This window comes from Acomys minous (assembly GCF_964271855.1).
Source record: "Acomys minous genome assembly, chromosome: 10".
NCBI lineage: Eukaryota > Metazoa > Chordata > Mammalia > Rodentia > Muridae > Acomys > Acomys minous.
In genome coordinates, this window is record NC_140491.1 from 95,533,250 (window position 1) to 95,558,098 (window position 24,849).

Genomic DNA, 24,849 nt, shown 5'->3' on the forward strand with positions numbered 1-24,849 from the left:
GGCTGGTTACCTCTTCATTTTGCCTTAGTACCTATACTCATAGTAGACTAGCAAAGGGAAAATGTAAAGTGTTTGTACAACGGAGTAACTTTTGGGCAAGGCCATAGCCTGCCCTGCTTTCCCTTCATTCTCTTAATGTCACTATCGATACGTTTTTAAGACAAAGAATAATGCAACAAATTCTATTGTTTTTGTTTGTTTGTTTGTTTTGGGTTTTTTTTTCTTTCTTCAAGACAGGGTTTTCTCTGTGTAGCCTTGGCTGTCCAGAATTCAATTTATAGGCCAGCTGGCCTCAAACTCCCAGTGATCCACCTGCCTTTGCCTCCTGAGTGCTGGGATTATAGGCGTGCGCCGCTATCACCCGGCGTCTTGTTGCAGTTTTAAATAATAAGAAAATAAAACTAGTTGTCAAGACTATGCTGAAAGTGAATTTGACATTTTGTCTTAAATTTGAATGTTTTGTAAAGCAGTCTTATACTTAATCTAACCTGCACATCGGACTTAGAGTGAAGCGGCTGTATATTTGCCAGAATTCTAATTTATGGGATGGGAAAAACAGGTTTTGTTCTTTTAAAATAGTTGTTAATGCAAAGTTAGAGAAACTGTTTTGATATCTCTTGATTCCATTTGTAGTCTTACAACTGTGCCTGTATCCAGAAGACTTGTAGATTCCCTACTCCAGAGGGAAAAAAGGTTTTTTGGTTTGGTTTTGATTTTTTTGAGACAGGGTTTCTCTTTGTAGCCCTGGCTGACTAGGCTGGATTCAGATCCACAGAGATCTGGCTGCCAGTGCTGGGATTACAGGTGTGCGCCACTGTGCCCAGCTTCTTAAGTTTTTAAACTCTTATTTTTTAAAAATTATTTTTAGGAATTTTTACTATTTTTCATTGTTGGGGTAGGGAATGGTGTGTGCAGGTATGTGGGAGGGCCGTAGGCATACCCCTGGAGCTGGAGCTCAGGGAGTTATGAACTGTCCGGTGTGGGCCCTAGGGACTGAGTCCATAGCCTCTCCTCATGCTCTTTACCATTGAGCTCTATCTGCAGCCCATTTGTGTGAGTGTGCATGCCAGGTGCACATGTGGAGACCAGACGACAACTTGTGTGAGACAGTTCCTGCCTTTCATTGTATGGGTGAGTGGGCCTGACCTTGGTCCTCAGACTTGGTAGCAGATGCGTGATGCTCCCAACTGTTTTGCCAGCTCCCAAAGTTTTTCGATTTATAAAGGCAATATGCTGTATAAATGGTGTTGGTAATAAGAGACAATCTAATTTCCATTGACAGAATGGGAAAATTAATATGTACACCTATACAGTGACAACTATATGATAAATTAGCACAAGAGAATCTCACAAATGTTAAGCAAATGAAACTGGAATAACACAAGAATCTATTTGTTACCTTCTGATGGAGACAGTGACTCAAGAGACAGAGTGACTTGAGAAGGAAAATGTTATTAGCAACAAACAAGCATTATTAGAAGATAGCTGGCACCTGTCTTCAGTGACCATCCCACCCTTTGTTCTAAAGGAGTCTTTTACATGATTTTTTAAAAAAGAGGTCATCTCTTACTATCAAACAGGAGGGTTTCTCAGTTGAGCATTGGTTTGAAAAATGGGTGCTTCTAGAATGTGCCTACGTACTTCTAATCTTCACATAGACGAGTAGAAATCGCAGGCCAATAAAATAAAGATGTTCCAGGTGGTGGCGCACGACTTTAATCCCACCACTTGGGAGGCAGAGGCCGGCTTGGTCTACAAAGTAAGTCCATGACAGCCTAGCCTACACAGAGAAACCCTGTCTTGAAAAACCGAAAAAGAAAAAAAAAAGATGTAATTGATCAAGGTTTCTATGCTGACCAAAGTAACTTACATTTAGTATGAAAATAAGCTTTCAGGTATGGCCTCCCATGGTTTGGAATGAGAAGTTTTTGGAGGGTTTTGATGTACAGTTACAGCTAATCTAACAGGGGCAGAGGAAATATTTGAAAATTTTTGTCTCAGTGGGATTGTTTTCTTGTGTTCCCTTAGAGTCAGAATTAATTTGTGTTATGTGTTATATTTATGGGTAAAGGTTTGGTAGAGCTAATGATAGATAGCAGAGTGTTAAATATTCTGAAGACATTTTAGAAATTGAATTGTAAATCTATAGAAGTGGAAAGCACTCAGTTTCACATTTTACATGAACTGAACTTAATGTTTTAATTCCTCAGGATTCTGTGTGTGTGCGTGTGTAGAGGTTTTGTTTGTGTTTGTGTAGGGGCCAGAGGGCAACATCAAGAGTCTAACTAAATTGCACTCCACCTTACTATTTGAGTCTCTTGTTGAACCTGGAACTTCCAGATTTCTACCAGCAGATTCTAGGGCTTTTATGTCTGCCTTCCCAAGGCTGGGATTACAGCTGTGTCTCCCAAAGCCTTGCTTTTATATGAGTGCTGGAGATTGAATTTGGGTTTTCATGCTTGCACAGCAAGTACCTTAGCAACTGAAATACCTTCTTAAGTCACCATGTAACCGGTGCCATCTCTGGCTTGTATATCTTACAGATTTTTCCACTTAAAATATTACTCTTTCCAATAATTACAAGCAATTTTTCTTATAAAGTGGAGCTAATAGAGTACCTATGTCACAGGGTTAATTTGGAGATTATTGAATAATTAGTAGTCCCTCACCCGCATATGATATTTGGTAAATATCAGCTGTGCTGTAATTGAGACCATGTCAGTGGTAAATAAGAGGAAAACACTTGCTGTTTCAGTGACGTTTTCCCTGTGTAGTTCAGGTTGGCTTCTCTTCTGCTAGGATACAGGCATAGGCATGTGTCATGCTCAGTTTTACAGTTACTCTTTTGTTAAGATTTTCAACTTGTAGCTGGTTGTGGTGGAACATGCCTTTATGTGGGAAAGATTAAGCTTTGTCACAGGTGGAAGTAATCTTGGTGGGCTTTACCCTTGGGGCACCCCTTGAGTACCTTGTGACAGACTGAGTGGAGCCATCCTGGGCCTGGAATTCAGGAAACAGACCTGGGAACCCCACCTGGGCTATTGTTTTTCTAATTGACCCTCAAGGGGAGAAGGCGACCCCCCTTCCCATGTGACTCAGGCAGGTGGGGAGGAGAGAACAACAGGTTCAGTCCGGGCTTGAGTGCTTGTGGAGCAGCGAACAGGCTGGACCAGCATGCGGACCAGAGAGACACCTAAGGACCCGTCCCGTGGAACGGATAACAGAAGGTTCACTCTTTTGTCCCTTTAACCTTTTTTCCTTCTTGTGTAAGCTAGTTGGGGTTGTATAATAAAATTTAATTGTTAAGAAACAGAGCCAATACCTTTAATCCCAGCACTCGGGAAGTAAAGGCAGGCGGATCTCTGAGTTTGAGGCCAGCCTGGTCTACAAAGCCAGTTCAGGACAGCCAGAGCTAATATTGCAGAGAAACCCTGTCTGGAAAAATAAAAAAAGAGGCAGGGGGGATGGTTTTCAGCTTGTATGTTTTGAGTTCGTGTTTCCCACATTGTTAGGGTCAAAGTCTAGGCAGCCCTAACAAACTAGGCTCAGCCACCTGTCTACACAGAGTAGCGGTAATAGAAACAAAGTAGGGACACACACACACACAGTCAGTTCTCATCATGCCTTATTTTACATGTGTCTGGGCACACCTGCGCGCATGCAAGTGTGCAGTTGCCCTTGGAGGCTAGAAGACTGTGTGTGTGGATATCCGAGAGCTGGAGTTAAAGGTGGTTGTGAGGCATCTGGTGTGGGTGCTAGGATCTTCTGCAAGAGCAGTCAGCAAGCAGTCTTTCCCTTCATGTGAAACTCCTGGAGACATTCCAGTTTTTTAGGTCTATTGTCTCAATGGTCTGAGAGCCAAGAGGAGGGTCACAAGCTTTTACATATTCTAGGCAGTGGTTTAGAAGTACTTAAGTGGGGCTGGAGAGATGGCTTAGTGGTTAAGAGCACTCAGTTCAGTTCCCAGCATCCACATGGTGGCTCACAACCATTTATAATGTGATCTGATGCTCTCTTCTGGCCTGCAGGTGAACATGCAGGCATAACACTATATAAATAATAATAATAATAATAATAATAATAATAATAATAATAATAATAATAATAATAATAAATAAGTCTTTAAAAAGTACTTAAGTGATCCTGACCTAAAGAAATGATTGTTGAGAAACAGAAATAAACTGGTAAACAAATAAGTCTAAAGTAGTGTGATATCTAAATAAAACTTTTGAGAAAAGAAGAATTACACAGAATAAGGGCGATGTAATCTGACGGCAGAAATTAGAGAAGAACTGTATAGGAGCCCCAGATGTATATAAAGGCCGTGGGAGTATATGTGTTACTGTAAAAGTGTGTATATTAAGAATGGCACCAGAGTAAAGGACAAATGAATGTGAGGGGAAAGTTCAAGCTTTGGAAGACAGATCTGTGTATTTTGTTGCATGGGCAGTAGGAAACCTTGTTTGGATGATTATTTGATCCTCTCTAACGTTCAAAACTTACTTGGTACATGCATGAACAGAGGGCAGGGGCTAGTTTTGTTGAGGCAGGTATTCATCTTGTTTCCTAGAATGACTTGTTTGTTCCTGGCTGGCTGATGTGAGAACTTCGTGGTGAATTGGTGATTCTTTCCTCCCCCCCCCCCCCCAAGCTTTGTAGCCTTGGCTGGCTTGGAACTCACTCTGTAGACCAGGCTGGCCTTGAACTCTAGAGTTCCTTCTGACTCTGCCTCCTGAGTGCTGGGATTAAAGGCCCTCCCCCCCCCCCCCCACCTCTGTGAATTGGTGATTCTTGTCTGTCTCCTATCTCTGCCTCTCATCTCCGCCATAAGACTTCTGAGAGTACAATCTCTTGCAGCTATGTATGTGTTCTGGAGATTGTTCACAGACTTGCAAGGCTAGCTAACATCTTTACTTGTGAAACTGGGCTTTGGGCCAGATCTTGAATGGCTACTTTTTCATTAATAAGACCTAAATTGTCCCTGAAACTAACTGAACATTTCAGAATAAATTGTTGCTTTTTGTAGGGGGGAAAGAAGGGAGAATGAGCTTGCATATCTTCACAAATACAATTAATATAAATTTATATTTCATAGGAAACCTTAAGGATGGAGTCTAAACCTTCCAGGATTCCAAGAAGAATTTCTGTTCAGCCCTCTGGCTCTTTAAGTGCTAGGATGATGCCTGGAAGCAGAGGAGCCGGGTTAAATGATTCCTATCATCCTAGAGACTCTTCCTTTAGACTGGATTCTGAATATCAGGTAGTATTTTAACCCGTCAAATTAAAAAAGGTGTGGGTATATTTGTTAGATTTTATATATATATATATATAGGTACACCTGAGACATCTTACAATCTTAAATTGTTAAAATAAAAACAATAAATAGCTAATGATTTTCAAAATTTGGGGATTTCAGAATTATGGATGAGAGATTATACTCTTATATAAAATATTTTCTAAAATTAGTTGGAAACAAATATTAATTAAAATTTTAGCTGACTTGGTGGGTATGGGTGGATAGTGTCATCTACACTAAAAACTTAATTCTCTCCTTCTAATCAGAATACTTATTAATCTGACTTTGTATGCACAAAGTGGTGGGTGAAATAAGAATAAGAAATAAGAAGGTAAATATTCTGCTTTTAGTGTTGGGTGATTAATCAGTCTGTCTCAAGGGTTCTTTCAGTAGTAATGTATACTTAGCACCAAAAGACGGTGGGTTAATCCCAGCACAACCAACATCGCCAACAGCCTTTAACTTGATTATTTGAATATTATTATTTTCTGTGAAACTGAGTAACTTAAACAGCAGTCATTCCTTAATTGTTTTGTAGTCTACATCAGCATCAGCATCTGCATCACCATTTCAGTCTACATGGTATAGTGAATCTGAGATAACTCAGGGAGCACGGTCAAGATCACAAAACCAGCAACGGGATCATGATTCAAAAAGACCTAAACTTTCTTGTACAAATTGTACATCTACCTCAGCTGGGAGAAATATTGGAAGTGGTTTAAATACAGTATCAGGTAAGAATTTACTCTGTTAAAGTCGCTGTATAAATGTTTTGGACCAAAGCCTTTTCCCCCTCGGGATTCTTGGTATATTGGCCTTTTGTTTGTTTGTTTGTTTTGTTTTGTTTTGTTTTGTTTTTCAAAGCAGGGTTTCATTTCCTTGGCTGTTCTGAACTCAATTTGTAGATCAGATTGGCCTCATAGGAGCTGAACTCACAGAGATCCACCTGCCTCTACCTCCCTGAGTGCTGGGATGACAGGCATGCACCACTGTACCCGGCTCCCTCTTAGATTTCTTTTTTGTTTGTTTGTTTTTGTTTTTTTCCCCTGTTTGCTTGTTTTGTTTTTGTTTTTTGAGACAGAGTTTCTTTGTGTAGCCTTGGCTGTCCTAAATTCACTTTGTAGACCAGGCTGGCCTCGAACTCACAGCAGTCTGCCTGCCTCTGCCTCCCAAGTGCTGGGATTAAAGGTGTGCACCATTACGCCTAGCCCCTCTGAGGTTCTTAATTTTTTTGAATTAGTTTGTATGGTAGTGGATTTGGAAATGCAATAGTGTCCAAATTTTTATCTTAAGTTGGTAGTAAAAATGAAATCAGCTCTTTAGTTTGCCATTTTGATTTACAACACAGAGAATGTTAATAGATTTTTAATGAGGTAGAATAGTTGTTTGGGATTTGGTTGTTCTTGGAGTCAGGATCTCACTATATAACCCTGCCTGGTCCAGAACTTAAAGAGTATGTGGATCAAAGGCACGAGTCACTATTCTCGATTCTAACATTAGTATATAGTAATCAAATTGGTGAAAGCCATGAGTATTCTGTTGGTTATTTTGAGAGTATTCTATCAAAGCCACATCTGATTAACATTAAGCATTTCCTCATCGTGTATTTTTGAACTGATAAACATAGTATATAATACTTCTTTTCATAAAATGTGAGAATTCAACTAACAAGAAGTTGGAAGCTAAGGGTTCTACACAGGAATGAGGCAGTCATGACTCAACACTTGATGAGTATACAAGAAGTGGTATAAAGCTCTGTGCTTATTTGTTAGGAAAGCGGACTTACTTCTTACTGAAACTCCCCCAGGAAAATGTTAGATAATACCTGAAGTTGTGAAAGAAGACAAGATAACAGAGAAAAATACTTTTCCTTTCTCTTTTTTTCTTTTCTGTTTTTTGTTGTTGTTGTTTTGTTTCTTGAGACAGGGTTTCTCTGTATAGTCCTGGCTGTCCTGGAACTCACTCTGTAGACGAGGTTAAAATACTTGTGCACTACCAACTGAATAATATAAGCGATTCCTTTCCATTTCGATAGCTAGGATCTCCAAGGGGAAGACATTGCCCCTCTGAAGGTTGCTAAAAGTGGTGAGGTCAGTAGGAGCAGGCTGACCTGTTTTGTAGACAAATAATTGCTTTGTAGAAACAGTTTTGTTTTCTTATGCTATGTGAAGGGGTAACATAAAACTCACTGGGTGACTTCCCTCAATGTAGAAGAATATTTTGTTTCTTTTTGTTTTTTTCTTTTAGGTTTTTCGAGATAAGAGTTTCTCTGTGTAACAGTCCTGGCTGTCCTGGACATGCTTTTGTAGGCCAGGCTGGCCTCAAACTCACAGAGATCTGCCTGTCTCTGCCTCCTGAGTGCTGGGATTAAAGAGGTGTGCCACCACGCCTGGCTTTTTTGTTTTTGTTTCTTTATTTTTAGAAGAGTTGTTAAATCTAGGAAAGGAAGAAAGCTGGGCATGGCGGAGCCTTTAATACCGGCTCTCAGGAGGCAGCACTCAGGTGGATTTTTGAGTTTGGTCTACAGTGCAAGTTCCAGGACAGCCAGGACTGTGATAGACAGAGAAACTCTCTTGAAAAGCAGGGAAAAGCTTTCCTAAAGCTAGGGAAGGAAGAAACAAAACCACAAGGTAAATAGTGAGGAGACAATAGGTTTGAGAATTCCTTTCAGTTTACTTTTCAGTGAAATACCTAATAAAAATTTGACTATCATTGCAGAAATACATTCATTCTTAGAATAAAGAATGAGCAAAATGTGACAGTATTTCTGAGGCTGATACAATATATGCTTAGAATATGCAAGTACTTAAGTCTAGTTCCCAGTATCGGGGGAACACCTTTCTGATAAAATTTTACTTGTCCTGTAATCTAATTACTATATCAAAATAGCTTTGGTTTTTATTTTAATTTTTATTTATTTTGAGACAGGGTCTTATTATGTATCCCTGGCTGGCCTAGGGTTCACTGTGTATATCAAGCTGGACCTGAACTCATAGAAGTCTTCTGCTTGGTTCTGCCTCTGCCTTCTAGTGCTAGGATTAAAGCCATTATGTCTGGCTTGCGTGGTTTCTGACATCATGTGGACTTTTTTAATGAAGTGTTCTGTGACTTTGGCAACTTTGCATTTTTGATCTATAATTATTTTAACATAATTAACATTGTACCTGGGCAGGTGTATTAGGGAGTGACTGAGATACTTAGTTTATGTATGAGAATAGGTTTTCAGGGTTAGGGATTTAATGTTTTTGTTGCTGTTTTTTGGGGGTTTTTTTTGTTTTGTTTTGTTTTAGTTTTGTTTGAGACAGTTTCTTGGCTATCCTAGACTTGCTTTGTAGACCAGGCTGACCTTGAACTCACAGTGATCTGCCTGCCTCTGCCTCCAAAGTGCTGGGATTAAAGGCATGCGCAACCATGAAGAAGAATGTTTGAGCAGGAAGATAACGGAGGTGATTAACTCATTAGTAGATGATTTTTGTTTTGCTAAATTTGTCTTATGGTTGTAACTATACAGCTGGGGATAGCTGTAACGGTAATAGCTACCTTCCCTGTATTACTAAAGATGAGTCTCATAAACCTCAAAAACCCTTCTCTAAAATAAAACTTTTTCCATTGCTTAAGATTCTTCTTGGAGGCACAGTCAAGTTCCCAGATCTTCATCAATGGTACTTGGTTCATTCGGAACAGACTTGATGAGAGAAAGGAGAGATTTAGAGAGGAGAACAGATGGCTCCATTGGCAATCTTATGGATTATAATCACCGAAGTGGTGATTTCACAACTCCATCATGTATGTATAAACTATATTGTTAAATATAGCTTATGCGTTAATGCAGATGTTCTCTGTCATCAATAAAAATACAGTGGAGGAAATGAAGTGAGTTTTTTAGTTTCTTATTGTTTTATTTTTAAAAATATAAACAATTTAAAACATGTTCTTGCATTCAGATTCTATATACTTTAAAAATTCTTGTACATGTTAATAAAGTATTACTAGATAATTCTTCCATACTACAGTGTGACTTGTCTGTAACTTTAAATGTGCACTTCTAATTGAATTATGAAATAACTATGTGTTGGTCACACTATTTTTTAGATATTTTATGTGTATGACTGTATTTGCCTACATGTATGTCTATGGACCACTTGTGTGCCAGGTGCCCAGGGAGGCCAAAAGAGGGTGAGAGGTTTTCTAGATCTGAGTTATAGATGGCTGTGAGCCATCATGTAAGTGTGGTGAATGGAACCCAAGTCATCTGAAAACCTGGTGCTTTTAGCTGTTGGGCCCCGAATTCGTCATTTTAAGGATTATGTGGCAGTGTATGACTGTCTTGATTTTAATTAAATATTTAAACGTGATTTTTCTTTCCCTATGTAGGCTTTCAGAAACAGACAGAAAAGCGTGCTGATCAAAGTTAGCAAAAGTGGGTTTGTGCTTAGTTTAATCAAAGTCTTGGACAGGAATAGGTTCGAACAGTTTGTCCTACTGGTCTCCGTATATTAGTACAATAACAAAAGTACCTCTTACATAGGGTTATAAAAGAAGTGTTTTCCACAAGAGTAGTAGTGTTTACCTCCACTCAGATTGAAACAGTCAATCAGCTAAAGAGGTCTGTTCTTATCTTGCTGTTGACCTTGAGGCAGCACAGACAAGCCTGGAACTCTGATGCCCTTCATGCCACCCAAGTGCCGGCGTGTCCCTCCCCCCTGCCCTACTTTTGAAAATGCAGATAGCAGAGAGGCCTATATTGACTTAGAGTTCCAAGCCAATATTAAAAGGCTAAAGAGTGTCTGATGAGTAACCACCATTGTTAATTTTAAAAATTAAAAAAAATTCTTACCTATTAGCAAGGTATATTATAAAATTATATAGGCAATAACACATAAAATAATCTTTGTATTTATTGCATAGAATAAGAAGGATATCCAAAACTATTTCCCTGAAATGGGAAATGGTTTTGCTTTTTTATCATTGCACTTTATTACTTGGCCTAAAGTTCTGTATCAGTTTAGAGAGTCTTCTGCTGTATCAGTTTCCCAGTAATGCATCCAACTTGCCTTGTCAACTTTTTTGAATTTGTAGTGTTAGCTTGGAAGTATTTCAGAAATAATTTTTTTTTCTATAATAGTTAAGCTGTTAGTAATAAGGTAGCAGATTTATTTCGAACCCTAGTCTTTCAGTTTGGCAGTAGTCAATAAATGTTCATTCAGTAATGGTTAAATTATTTCATAATTGGTTACCTTCCCTTCTTTCAAAAATAGATGTTCAAGAGAGAGTTCCTTCTTCATATTCACAGGGAGCAAGACCAAAAGAGAACTCAGTGAGCACTTCACAGTTGAGTTCATCAACCACCAGCCACCAGCCGCCTTCTGAGCACCAGGCAGTGTCGAGGTCTAGGGACTCGAGCAGGAGCTCTTTCAGGGCACATTTTTCTTCAAGACAATCAGAATCTTTTCGCAGCAGTTCACACCCCGCATTTTCCTATCTTTCAAATAGAGATGAAACTCCAACTATAAGCAATTCAGAAAGGGTTGGTTCATCTCAGAGACCATTTCAGGAATCTCCTGACAATGAAGGTCGGCGTACAACTAGGAGATTGCTATCCCGGATAGCTTCCAGCATGTCATCCACTTTTTTTTCACGAAGATCTAGTCAGGATTCCTTGCATACAAGATCATTGAGTTCTGAAAATTATATTTCTCCAAGAACCTTGAATTCACAGTCTCGGAGTAGTGGAACATCATCTTCTGAAGGCAGTGATGGCCGAGCATCTGAAGCTTCTCAGGGATTTAGATTTCTTAGGCGAAGATGGGGTTTGTCGTCTCTTAGCCAAAATCACAGCTCTGAACCAGATGCAGAAAATTTTAACCATGAATCAGAAGGTAGAAATCCAGGACCGTGGCTGGCTTCCTCACTTAGGAACAGATGCACGCCTTTGTTCTCTAGAAGGAGGCGAGAGGGAAGAGATGAGTCTTCAAGAATGTCTCCTTCAGATGCACCACCTAGACCTCACATGCTCAGACGAGAGTCAAATGAAGTAGTTCACCTTGAAGCTCAGAGTGACCCCCTGGGGGCTGCCGCCAATAGACCACAAGCATCCGCAGCGTCCCGCGGTGCTTCTGCAGGTGGCTCTGCACCAGATTTGCCTCAGGGCGGAAGAAATACAGGAATCACAGGGATTCTTCCTGGTTCCTTATTCCGGTTTGCAGTCCCACCAGCACTTGGAAGTAGTTTGAGCGACAATGTCATGATTACTGTAGATATTATTCCTTCAGGCTGGAATTCAGCTGATGGGAAAAGTGATAAATCTAAAAATGCACCTTCAAGAGACCCAGAAAAACTGCAGAAAATCAAGGAAAGGTAAATTTAAATATTTGGCCTGTGTTGTAAAGCTAGATCAGATTAAAGATTTAAAATAGCTCTCATTATTTGAAATTTCTTCCTTAAACGTATACGATGTTACTGTGTCTTAACAGACAAATGGTGATAATTAACAGAGTAGCTCCTGGGGTATGAATTTTAATCAAGAAATGACCTAACATTACTTATCTCGACACACACAAGCACAAGTAATTCTTTTTTAAATTTTAAAAATTTATTTATTTTTATTTTGTTAGTTTATTCATATTACATCTCAGTTGTTATCCCATCCCTTGTATCCTCCCATTCCTCCCTCCCTCCCATTTTCCCCTTACTCCCCTCCCCTACGACTGTGACTGAGGAAGACTTCCTCCCCCTGTATATGCTCATAGGGTGGTATCAGGTCTCTTCTTGGTAGCCTGCTATCCTTCCTCTGAGTGCTACCAGGCCTCCCCATCCAGGGGACGTGGTCAAATATGGGCACCAGAGTTCGTGTGAAAATCAGACCCCACTCTCTACTCAGCTGTGAAGAACGTCCTGACCATTGGCTAGATCTGGGTAGGGGTTTGAAGTTTACTGCACGTATTGTCCTTGGCTGGTGCCATAGTTTGAGCAGGACCCCTGGGCCCAGACCTGCCCATCATAATGTTGTTCTTGTAGGTTTCTAGGACCGTCTGGATGCTTCTATTTCCCCATTCTCCCATGCTTCTCTCACCTGGAGCTCCAATAGGATGTCCTCCCCTCTTACCCACTTTCCTAGTGAGTGAAGACTTTCATGGGACATGCCCCTTGGGCTAGTATCCACAAGTAATTCTTTTTCCTGTGGTTAGACTATTGCTAAATGGAATTTTTGGTTTTTAGAGACAAATTTTCTCTATTTATCCTTGGCTGTCCTACACTCACTTTGTAGACCGGGCTGGACTCAAACTTACTGAGGTCCTCCTGCTTCTACCTCCTGAGTGTGGGGATTATAGGTGTGCACCACTGTGCCCAGCTCACTAACTAGAATGTAATTGGGAAGAGGAACCAAATGATAGTGAAATGCCAGTCTGCATTAGCCTTTAATAAGTTAATTGGTTTACCTCTTATTTTTGTATTTCTCAATTTTCCTTTTAAAGAGACATTTTACTATGGCTGTTATTCTGACTTTAAACTTTCTACATTTTTATTTTAAACAAATATTTACTCCTAGTAATATTAGCTTTAATGCCTATTCATTATTGCAGTTTCCTCTGACTGTAAGCTATCTGAAGACTGTAGCTTGGATTTCTTATCTTCAAAGATAGCTTTATTGATCTTGGCTGGTCTACAATTCTGTACCACTCTGTCTAGTTAAGTAGGCTTTTGTTATTATTATTGTTGGTTTTTTTGTTTTCCTTCCTCTTATTTTTTGAGACAGGTTCTTACTATGTAGCCCTGGTTCACCTTTAACCAGTATAGATCTGCTTGTTTCTGTCTCTCATGTACTTGTATTAAAAACATATACTACCATACCAGGTTCTAGTTATGTAGTTTTAAAAGAGTATTTATTTTGACAGTTTATAGTATGTGCTTTTGTATGTTTACTATATTTTGTCTCATATATGAGGATTTTTAACATTTGACTGATTAGTAAGCACATAGTAAAATTGTATCTACTTAGTAAGAATTATTAAAACGTGAAAGGAAGAGTGTTGAATACAAAACACATTGTCAGCTTTTCACGCCAGACATGGAGGAGGCATAGCAGGAGTATCTCTGAGTTTGAGGCCAGTCTGGTCTATAAAGAGAGTTTCAGGAAAGTAGAGAAACCCTGTCTAGAAAAACAAACAACAACAACAACAACAACAAAACCCAACCAAACAACAACAACAACAACAACAACAAAACACCACCAAAAAAACAAAAATAGCTTTTCAGAGTAGTTTGTGCTTGATGCCATGTTTCTGATTAAGTTAGGGCAGAAAGTCAACTGTCTGTCTCTTTCTATAAATTTTTTGCTGAATTCACTCATGCTGTCTAGACTTTTTCGGTAGCAGCTCGTCATTCAGTGCTGTCGGTTTCTGAGTGCCTCTTTCATGTGCCACCAGTGAACTAACAAAATGTGAATTTAAAAAGAAAACTTTGCTTGTTCCAAAGTGAATTCACATATAAATGATACATGTTAGCCTTTTACATGGAGGGCAGAGAGTAATATTGTTTATTTTTAAAGCCTTCCTTTGAAGATAACCAGAATAATTTAGTAAGATTGTTGAGATTAGAGCAGTGGAGAATTTTTAAGTCTCCTGTTTTTAAAAATCTTGATTTAACAAATAACAAAGCATTTGTTAGTTTTGATAATATGTAAACAGGAAACAAATCAATAAGTGCTTAATTTAATTCATCGAAGTAGCCTTAAAATTCTTTCCAAGTTGGCAAACTGGACAAAATGATAAGTATGTTACCCTTATACTATTGGATTTCTGGTAACCTAGAACACTTCGATAATTAAAATCTTAGTCAGTGTAGAAAAGGTGAACTTAAGATGTGTTACCAAAGACAAAAAGGTAATAAGCCTTTTGAAGATGAGTGACTGGTTTCATTTACTTGAACATCTTATTCACAATAGCATGAACTCTGATAAGGCTTGCTATTTATTGTTGTTTCTTGCTAATCATTTGCTTCTTTGCAGTCAATACGAGTAGAAATGAAAGATTGAAATTCTGTGTGATGAAAATGGCCATCTAGGAGGAAGTAAGATATTTCTGAAATATATGCCTTCTTTTTCAGCCTCCTTTTAGAGGACTCTGAGGAAGAAGAAGGGGACTTATGTAGAATTTGTCAGATGGCAGCTGCATCATCATCTAATTTACTAATAGAGCCATGCAAATGCACAGGGAGTCTGCAGTATGTCCATCAAGAGTGTATGAAAAAGTGGTTACAGGCCAAAATTAATTCTGGTAAGATTCATCCTTTTAGATACTTATCTTCAAATGTTTTTCCAAGAGATACACACTGTAGGCATTTCAGCTAACAAATTTTTCATAATTTATTATTACGTTTATTCATCCTTGTTTGCTATATATAATTATAATTTAAGCAGTGATTATGGCATATACTATCCTTTGAGTCAAGCACACTCACCATTTAGCAGCTATGTATTTTGAAAAAGATTTGTGGCTTGTGTCATTTAGTGGGCTATCAGGGAATTCTTTTGGTGTTTACTGTGTGGTGTTTGGAGAATCATGCACAATTCCAGAAGTAGAGTTTATAGCACAGAAAACAAGGCATACAAGGTACCTGCTCTCATGGTATTGGTTGTTAAGGCAGCACCTTTCTTAGGGCGCTTAACTGCTTTAATTTTAGACCTTGATGGTAAGGAAGTGACTTCCAGAATGAAAAGAACATTTTAGCAGGAAGAGCAGTTAATAAGAAACACTTAGGTATATTTGAGGAACTGAGTGGTAAGTGAGCACATCAGAGGCTAGCTCATGCAAGACTTTTAAAAATTGAGACTAGAGCTTTGGTTTTTATCAAAATATGATGGGAAGCCACTGAAGGGGGCAAAACTGATTTGGTTTTTTTGAGACAGTGTTTCTCTGTGTAACAACTCTAGCTGTCCTGGAACTCTCTTTGTAGACCAGGCTGGCCTCGAACTCACAGAGATCCTCCTACCTTTGCCTCCCAAGTGCCGGGATAAAAGGCGTGTGCCACCACAGCCTGCCTGAAATGATCTTAATTTTATTGGCTGATCTGGAGAACAGATTTCAGGGTAAGACCAGACCTGTAGGGAACCAACCATGATTTATTCTCAGAACACTTACTGGAGTTGATAATGGTTAGTTAGCATATGGCATTGTTGATAATGATCATAGAACTGGGCTGGTGTAGGTTCATTGAAATTTGCTAGGAAATTAAATGTGGTAGGATGAAGGAGAAAGACTAGGGGACATCTTTAACTATTTTACCCAAATAGACTGACTCTTACTGAAATAAGAAACCTGGAAATGGAATTGAATTGCGACAGGTAACTCAGTTATGTTTTAGATGTGTACTGTATTTGAACCTCATTTTAGGTAACTACAAAGAAACATGAGATAGGTTGTTAGCTAGACCAGCCTTGGCATTTCAGAAGAAACATTCAAAGTTAGTTTCCCGTAGCACACCATTATCTTAAAGAGTGCTGGAAGCTTTAGGGTTAAATAAAGATCACCTAGAGAAACGCTAGGTATCCAAGAAGTGGGCTAGGACAGATCCCTCAGCCACCCAAGATTTAAGGAGCGTCTTCCAGTCAGACTGGTGGTAAGAAAGTGAGAAAATGTTACTTATTGTAAGCCAAAATAATTGTGTAAAAGGGGGTATGGTTAACTCAGCATTGTTAAGGATTGAAGAATCTTAAGCTGGTAACCTGTAAAATGGGATGGGAGTGTGGTTTAGTGTGCAAACTTGAAGACCTGAGTTCAGATCCCCAGCACCCAGGTGGAAGCCTAGCATCGCACCACTGGAGTTAGTTAGGAAGCTCCAGAAGCAGCTTTCTGGCTAGCCAATCTAGCTAAATTAGAGAGGTTCAAGTTCATTGATAGATATAATCTCAACAATTAAGGTAGAGAATGATAGAGGAAAACAGTGTGAACAGGTACACGTACACGTGTCACATACACAAATTTTAAAAACCATGAAATGACATGATAGTTTGTATGTTAAGAGATATGCTACCTAATAGGCTCTTTTTCCAACAAACTGAGATAATAAGGTAGTAAATGAGAATATTATATGGTGTTGGGGAAAACATCTTTATTTTGAGGTATAAACCAGAGTGGGAGAGTCCATGAAGAGGAGCAGAAGATGAGACCTAGAGCACACGGTGGGTAAGAGAAGAGCGTTCTCATTACAGAGCTGGCGTACACAGGGGAGTTGTGTTGATCCTTCTGTTGCTCTGGTAAGAAGTGCAGGACCTGCTGTAGAAATGCTGCCGGGTTGATTTTTTTGTTTTCCAGACAAGAATTTCTCTGTCCTGGAACTCACTTTGTAGACCAGGCTGGCCTTGAACTCACAGAGATCTACCTGCCTCTGCTTCCCCGAGTGCTGGGATTACAGGTGCGCCCTAGAGCACCTGACTGTTTCCATTTTCTTAGAGAAAGATGTATAATTGAGGGACATGTTAGCAGTCTTTAGATATCAGGAAAATAACATTTTGAGATGGATAGTAAGATTTTAGGCAGTATTAGTGTCCATAAAATAATTTTAGAGCTGAAGGAAATGGCTTAGTGGCATTGCCTCTCATCTTTGAGGTCTGAATTTAATACTCAGCACTGCTGAAAGTATAGAAACAGATGCTTTTTAAAATTTTTTTTGGTTCTGGTTCTGGTTTTTTGAGGCAAGGTGTCTCTGTGTAGCCTTGGCTGTCCTGGACTCACTTTGTAGACCAGGCTAGCCTGGAACTCAGAGCCATCCGCCTGCCTTTGCCTCCCGGGTGCTGGGATTAAAGGTGTGTGTCACCACCAACCAGCAACAGATGGCATTTTTAAGAAAGTGGTTTACTGATTCTTTGACATAGTAAGGGTTATTGAGCTTGGCTCCTTTGCTAGGTAAATAATAAGTAGAGTTAAAGACAATTTTGATTGTGGGGGTTAATCAAGAGAGGAATAAAGATATCAATGTAGTGTCTTGATATGGTATACCGTACTATACTGGAGGAGCCGGGCAGGCGGCGCACAACTTTAAGCCCAGCACTCATGAGCCAGAGGCAGGTGGATCATTGCGAGTTCGAGGCTAGTCTGGTCTACAAAGCGAGTCCAGGATAGTTAAGGCTACATAGAGAAACCCTGTCTAGACAAACCAAAACACACAAAAAGAAAAAGAAAGGGGGAAAAACACTTCCCCGATATAATGGAGTGGTCATGTTAGCAGTTTCTTTACTGTGTCCCTTGGCATATACTTTTCTTTAGGATGCTTTTTTAAAGAAGATAGTTATGATGTTCTTATTCTTTCTTCAGTCTCCAGGGTTGTAGGTTGGTGCAGGTTCACTCAAGGAATATGAGTGAAGTTGGATTTAAACCCTCTCACTGCTACACATAAAACTTATTTTAGGACAGTATCCAATTGGTAGCCATATCTAATAATCCCCAGATAGTGGGAACGTCTACATACGTAATTAGACACAGCCACCTGGTAAAGTGGAGCTGCTGCCTTCTAGATAAGTAGATAGAGCAGAAGGGTTTTTGTTTTTGTTTTTTAATTGTGGCAAAAATACTATGTGTATGACAAAATTAAGTACTTTGACCATTTTGCAGTGTGTAATTTTCAGTAGTTACTTTAAAACCGTTTTCATAACCCAGCACAGAAAGTTTGTGGCTGTAACCCTGCTCACCACCCTCTTCTCAACCCCTGATAACCCTGTTCTTGGCCTCGTTGCATTTGCACACCCTGTTGTACTGTATAAATGAGAGAGCAGAATACTTGTTGAATATCTTTACTGGTACCCTTGAGTTGAGCCGTATTTTAAAATGTATGAGGACTTAATTCTACTAATTGCTGAAATGAGTTGCTTTTATCTTGAGAAAGGTGGGTCCCTCCCTTTTTTCCTCGTTTAGTCATCAGGGCAGGCACATTGCTTAGACCACATTCAAGGTCAACTGGCTTGAGTATGTGAGTAGTGTTTGGGACGCTATGTACTTGAGGAAATATGAAGTACACGGGACATTCCTTTGCCTCCCTGTCAGCTTCCCATAATTACAGGATGTATGAATATATAGGATTAAAAAAGGTATCTAAATGATGGGTGGAGGCATGAATATCATAATATAGAATATGACTTGCCTATTTGTCATTGTACATCATTTATGTTTTGCATACATTATTTATTCATTGCAATATTGTGATCTCATCTTCCATGTTTTTCTACCCCCATTATTTTGAACCTTGAGCTTAAGACAGAAAAGCTTTATTATTTGCCATTTGCTTTTTGTCTTGTCAGGTTCTTCATTAGAGGCTGTAACCACCTGTGAACTCTGTAAAGAGAAGCTGCAGCTTAACCTGGAGGACTTTGATATTCATGAACTGCATAGAGCTCATGCAAATGAACAAGTTAGTATATTTTGCCTAATTTGGTAAGTGTCTGGTGTGCGCTTAAAGGACAGCTCTTGAAGAAAAGATAAAGTCATGGTCAGAAAACCTGCATTAATAATATTTTTATCACAATTCATAGGATGTAAGAAGTTTTTAATTTCATTTAAAAATTCCCTTTAAATAAAAGACTAAAAATAAAACTGTTAGGCTTTATAAGTAAACCTGAAAATTAATAAAAGTTTAGGAAATTGAGCCCAAAGTAGGCATGCAAACTTTATTTCTCCAGTATTGTTAAATGTTCTAGTCGGAAGAAATAGCCTATTTTTTTCCTTGTTGAAAGAAAATTCTGGGAGACGCCTACCTGTTCAAGGGGAGTGTGAGGGCGACTCCATCAGCACAGAATACACCCATACTCAGTGGTTCCTTGTTTCCTTCTCCTACACCCTGGCAGCTACCAGTCTTGGTTGGTTGATTGATTGTTAGGTTTTGTGTGTTTTCGCTTTAGTTCTTTGTCGTTTTGTTTTTTGTTTGTTTGTTTTTCGTTTTGGTTTTTCAAGTTTCTCTTGTTGTCCTGGCTGTCCTGAACCTTACTTTGTAGGCCAGGCTGGCCTTGAACTCAGAGATAGAACTGCCTTTGTGTGCTGCCACCCCTAACCCCAAGTGCTGCAATGAAAGGAAAGTGCCACTACTGCCTGGCAGTCTGTTGTATATTATAGACTTATCAGCTTGGAGTAATTCATGTTGATGAACTCATAGAATATAAGGTATTTTTGTGAACAACTTTTTGAAGACCTAGTTCTGTTCCTAGCATCCGTGTTGGATGACTCACAACTCTGTCATCTAAGGACACTTAACATTCAGGAGTGTATATCCACATACAATTTTACATACATACATATAAAATAAAATGTAAAAACATACTATGAGATAAACAGACAACTCTTTGAAAGTCTGATAAGAATCTTGAACTTACAGCATATTTATATTTATAAATTTATATTTATAAATTCTATGTATATAATTTAGAATACTCTCAAATACCTGAAAGTAATTGCTTAGGTCCAAGCTCAAGAATCCTGTTCAGAAGAATGAAACATTAGTTGCTACAGTATAAGTGTTACTTAACAAAGTGTAGTGTTTTATTCTCTAATGAGCTGGTTGTACAAAAAGAAACTTACTCAAGCATCTCTGTAGGCAGCTGAACATTAGTATCTTTTTTCCAGGACAGGATTTCTCTTGGCTGTCCAGGACTCACTTTGTAGACCAAGCTGGCCTCAAACTCAAAGAGATCCACCTGCCTTTGCCTCCCAAGTGCTGGGATTAAAGGCGTGCACCACCACGCCCGGCGAAGAGTAGGGAAAATAAGAAAGGTGGTATGATACAGCGAAATGTATTGTCTTAGACTAAGAGAAGTCGGAAAGTTATTTTCTCTTGCCACCTTTAGATGCTTGCTTCCCTTAAAACTAAGTCACATGATTTTCATGTGAAAGTTTTTTTTTAAATCATTTTAATGACCTGCAGTCTTACACAGTCGAGGAGTGTTAAGAGGTTTAGTCATTGTAAAATAATGATAGTCTCCAAGGCTACACAGAGAAACCCTGTCTCGAAAACCCAAAAAAAAAAAAAAAATAATAATAATAATAATAATGATAGTCTCAGATGTGTCTTACTTACTATGAATCATGGATTCTAGTGGCTAGAGTTACCTTAATTTTAGGTGATTAGTTTAATATAATTTTATAACTTTTGACATTTTATCTTTTGCAGGGTGATAAGCTTATAAAATTTTGTTATTGGGTTGTTTTGTTTTGAAACAGGATCTCATAGCATAACTCTAGATGACTTGGATTTTGCTATATAAACCATGCTAGACTTGACTAAGATCTGTATGTCTCTCCCCAGCCTATACTCCCTCCCTGAGTGCTGGGATTATAGGTGTGTGCCACCATGCCTATTATAACCATGTAAATTTTAAAAAACCAAAAAATGCCGGGCATGGTAGCACACATATGTAATCCCAGCACTTGAGAGGCAGAGGTAGGTGGAACAAGGCTATCCTGGTCTACAGAGAGGCCAGGACTACAAGAGAAACCCAGTCTCAAAAAACAAAAAACAATTTCCCCCCCAGAAATATGATCTATTTTTCAGTTTAAAAAAATTTAAAAAATGATTATATATCTTAATATTTCATTTCAAATTCTTAATGATAGGCAGAATTTTATAAAGTTTTAAAAATTAATATTAGGGGCATGGTGGTACACACCTTTAATCCCAGCACTCCAGAGGCAGAGGCAGGCGGATCAATGTGAGTTTTAGGCCAGCCTACTGTACAAAGCGAGTCCAGGACAGCCCAGATAACATAGAGAAACCTTATCTCAAAAAACCAAAACAAATAAAAATGATAATAATAATAGCATGTATTTCTTAATTTTAGATGAGTTTATTATACAAAGCAGGTACAATTGACCTCTTCACTGTAAAAATTAAAGGGAGAGATTGAATTGTGTTTATATTGGTACAGTGCTAGCCTGCTATTCCTAGGATCCTAAATTTATTCCCCAGGACCACCAAAAGAGGCATGAAGTTAAAAGATAAAGGAAGAGGAGGATACTCATAACAATCTTGACACTGTTTAGAATTTCTGAGTCTTCTATTCCCAACATGACCAAGGAAAGGGCACCAGGATAGATCGGTGTGTGTTTCCATGTGCTAGTTGTTATTTTTATACTAAAACAAAACCAAAACCACTAGATTTAGGTTAAATGAAACAGGTTTTTTAACTAAACTGAAACAATCATCAGTCATTTATAAAAGGAAATTTATTAGAAGCTAACGTGTTATCTCACCAAATGATTTAAAAGGTAAACTTATATAAATGATTAAAGGGAGATAAAATAAAACTGTAGCACAGCCTTATAGTTTAGTAGATGACTATACCTTTCTAGGAGCTGTGTCTGAATACATTTCCTTTAGTTTACAGTAAACAGTGACTATGAGTCACAATCGTAATTTTCATTCTCTGTTTCTTCTCTTTGCTTCTCCATTTAAGGCTGAGTATGAGTTTATCAGCTCTGGTCTCTACCTAGTTGTCTTACTGCATTTGTGTGAGCAAAGCTTTTCTGATATGATGGGAAATACAATTGAACCAAGCACCCGCGTCCGAGTAAGTAGCATTTGCCTTGGGGAAAAGGGGGGGGGGAGTGTGATAGGACAAGAATTTTTCTTCGAAAACCAATTGTTTTATGTGTTCATATCCTAATTCCTTGGTGGTGTTGGGGAGGGGGCTTACTTTCAAATTGTTCTTTTCTTTTTCAAATGTTTCTTAACAATGTAAATAGTCTGGCTGGGTGTGCTAGTGCATGCCCTTAATCCCAGCACTTGGGAGGCAGAGGCAGGTGGATGTCTGAGTTCGAGGTCAGCCTGGTCTACAAAGAGAGAGTTCCAGGACAGCCAAGGCTGCTATGCGGAGAAACCCTGTCTCAAAAAACCAAAACAGTGTAAATAGTTTGTATTTAATAGAAAGTGCTGTCTTCTACAACAAATACCCTAATTTTGTCATAGGCTACTTAGAGAAGTGATTTTTTTTCAGCTCTTGCAAGTGAAACTTGAAATTGAGTTCCAGAGGCCAAAAGAATATGGAAGAATAACTTTGTTGTCGTTCTGTAAATGGTTACCCTTAAACTAATATTACCAACTACAAAAGGAACTAGTTGCTGTAAATAATGTTTACTATTAACTGTACCTTTCAGCTAGCTTTTTGTTAGATACTTACATTCAATCAGTGAACTCTCTTTGCCTCAATGAGTCAAAAGAAACCTAGGCTCTGTCACTTTGAACACTTGGTGCATCTCAGCAACCTTCTAAACATTTATCTTGAAATGTGTTGTTCATAATACGGCAAAACTTATGTGAAATTGTCCATTTTTATAGCTCTTAAGTATATAAAACTTAGAGTTCATGTCAATATAAAATGTTTCATCTTAAAATGAAAAAAGTATCATTCAAAATACATGTTGCTATTTTAAGTTACTACTTTCATGTGCTTCATCATTATATGGACACTTAAGTGACCCAACTGATAGTTACTTTCATTAGGAATAAAGAAAACTTAGGTGCTGTGATTAAGTACTTCAGAAATTATATGCCCCTATCTGGAGTTAATACCTTCAAATGATTTGTAAAATGGTCCGATAACTCTTGAATGAATGAAGAAATCATACAAAGCATATAAGAAAGGTCTGTTGTATTCAGAGTTTCTTTTAAAAAAAAAGTTAACCTTACGAGTACAGTAGAAGTCATTCTTAGTGTTTTATTTTACAAGCACTGAGCTTTACAGCTTTACAGCTGTCACATTTAGGTAAGCAAACATTAGTTCATTTGGACTCAGAAACAAAACTTTGTTTCCCTCCTTGATTTTATAACTTTTTTTGGACAGTGTTAGGAAGTCAGCATTATTGGATAAAATTATTTGATTATATTGGCTCCCAATTTCATGGTACTGTTTTCCCCATGATTTACACTGATTATATAAAACATAACATAATATCCTTAATGCTATATTTTTTGTTGTTGGGGAAAGAAAGACCCTTGTTTAAAATAATAAAATGATGTTTGACTTTTAAGTAGACTAAATCTCCTATACTGATTCTCTTTAGATCCGTTGGCAACATTTAAACTACTGTATTTCTTTCTGCATTGTTTCTAGTTTATTAACCTTGCAAGAACTCTTCAGGCACATATGGAAGATCTCGAAAGTAGGTGGATTTCCCCTCCCCAGACTTGTTGGATTTACTTTTGCAAATTTAACCCGCAGAACAAAACCTAAGTGTACTCTTTTCTACCAAATTGTGATTTGGTTTTAGGTTTAATACTATTACAATTATTGGTTTGGATAATATGGGTTGGACAATAGACCTAGTTAAAATTTTTTTTTTTAAGTTCTGTTTAAGGCGTGGAAGGAGATAATTTTCACTAGTGATATTGTCAACAAACCACTGTGTCTTACTATTTGTGATTAAAAGGGAAACAAACTTAACTACTAAATCATTCCTGTGAAGGCTTTTAAATTTTTACTATATGAAGAAATTTTTACTTTTTAATCAGTTTCAGGTTGTGAAAGGCTTTTTTTAAGGCTTGTGTTTGGTTCCAGGAGAATAAGGAAGAGTCCAGAGCCCACACAAAAGGGTGTTGTTTATTCTTTACTTATAGCTAGTTCTTGTGAGCCTTTAGTACATAGGCAGCTCCTCAGATTTCTTAGGGTCACATTGTCAGGCTCTTTCAGTGAAGACACACAATCCCAAGTCCTACAGCTCTTTCCAGAACCTGCTAGCTTTTGATGTATTACATACAGCACATCTGTGCTGCTTCATACATACTGGGCAGGGAGTGAGTCTCTGTAGAACAGTTTCTGGGGAAGATTAAACCCATCTGACCCCTCACCGAAGCAACACGGTTCCATTCCAGTACACTCTTGAGTGTCTTAATTGTGTGTTTTCATGTTGGTTATGCACTTACCATCTTAAGAATACCTGTTCTCCAAAAGATGTGTAAGATTATTACCTTTAGAGGAAGTCTAGCATCCTTTGACGATAGTATGAGAAGAATCTAGTCCTCATAGAAACTTTACTTCATAAATATTTTAAGACATGGCCTTTTAGAAATATTGTTACACCTATAATTTTAGGTTTTTAACAGAATTTGAGATAAAGTCAGACAGGACATTTATAGTTTTTTTAAAAAAATTAATGTAAGTGAAAGTAAAGAAGCCAGTTAGAATTATTATTCACTGTGATTTCCTTTTTTAGTTTTGTAACAATCATAAAAAATACTTCATTGGCTAATACAAAAGTTTAGCTTTTGTTTTGAAAATTATAATTTATATTTGATAGAAGATATGGTCATCTGTTTATTTTCCCCAAGATTTTTACTTTAAAAACTTCTTACTTAAAATATAATTTTCTAGCCGGGCTGTGGTGGCGCACGCCTTTAATCCCAGCACTTGGGAGGCTGATCTCTGTGAGTTCGAGACCAGCCTGGTCTACAAAGTGAGCCCAAGATAGTCAAGGCTACACAGAGAAACCTTCTCTTGAAAAATAAAAACAAAACTATATATACTTTTCTAAATGTAGCATGGTCTTTAACTTGTATGCAAGAGAAGAAAAAGATGGAGG

General features: G+C 38.2%; 1 protein-coding gene and 1 long non-coding RNA gene across 9 annotated transcripts in view; both read left to right on the forward strand.

Annotated features, from left to right (window-relative positions):
- MARCHF7 (membrane associated ring-CH-type finger 7) overlaps positions 1 to 24,849 on the forward strand; it is a 40,475-nt gene that overhangs the window by 13,193 nt on the left and 2,433 nt on the right. For 2 of the 8 annotated variants that reach the window (XR_014782724.1, XR_014782726.1), the window contains exons 2-9: positions 5,096 to 5,260; positions 5,835 to 6,030; positions 8,915 to 9,082; positions 10,555 to 11,653; positions 14,402 to 14,571; positions 18,588 to 18,720; positions 21,729 to 21,842; positions 23,385 to 23,433. Coding sequence is in view for 4 of the 8 variants with exons in the window: in XM_084799798.1 (XP_084655924.1) it covers positions 5,108 to 5,260; positions 5,835 to 6,030; positions 8,915 to 9,082; positions 10,555 to 11,653; positions 14,402 to 14,571; positions 18,588 to 18,697; positions 21,729 to 21,842; positions 23,335 to 23,433 (2,109 nt within the window). In the remaining 4 variants the exon portion in view is untranslated. Of the gene's footprint in view, positions 1 to 5,095; positions 5,261 to 5,834; positions 6,031 to 8,914; positions 9,083 to 10,554; positions 11,654 to 14,401; positions 14,572 to 18,587; positions 18,721 to 21,728; positions 21,843 to 23,334; positions 23,434 to 24,849 lie in introns of those variants that run through there. The other 6 variants (XM_084799798.1, XM_084799796.1, XM_084799799.1 and 3 more) reach the window with 4 other exon arrangements.
- Positions 11,661 to 13,443, forward strand: LOC311607762. Its single transcript, XR_014782729.1, has 2 exons — positions 11,661 to 12,696; positions 13,402 to 13,443. It is a non-coding gene; the product is annotated as an uncharacterized lncRNA (long non-coding RNA).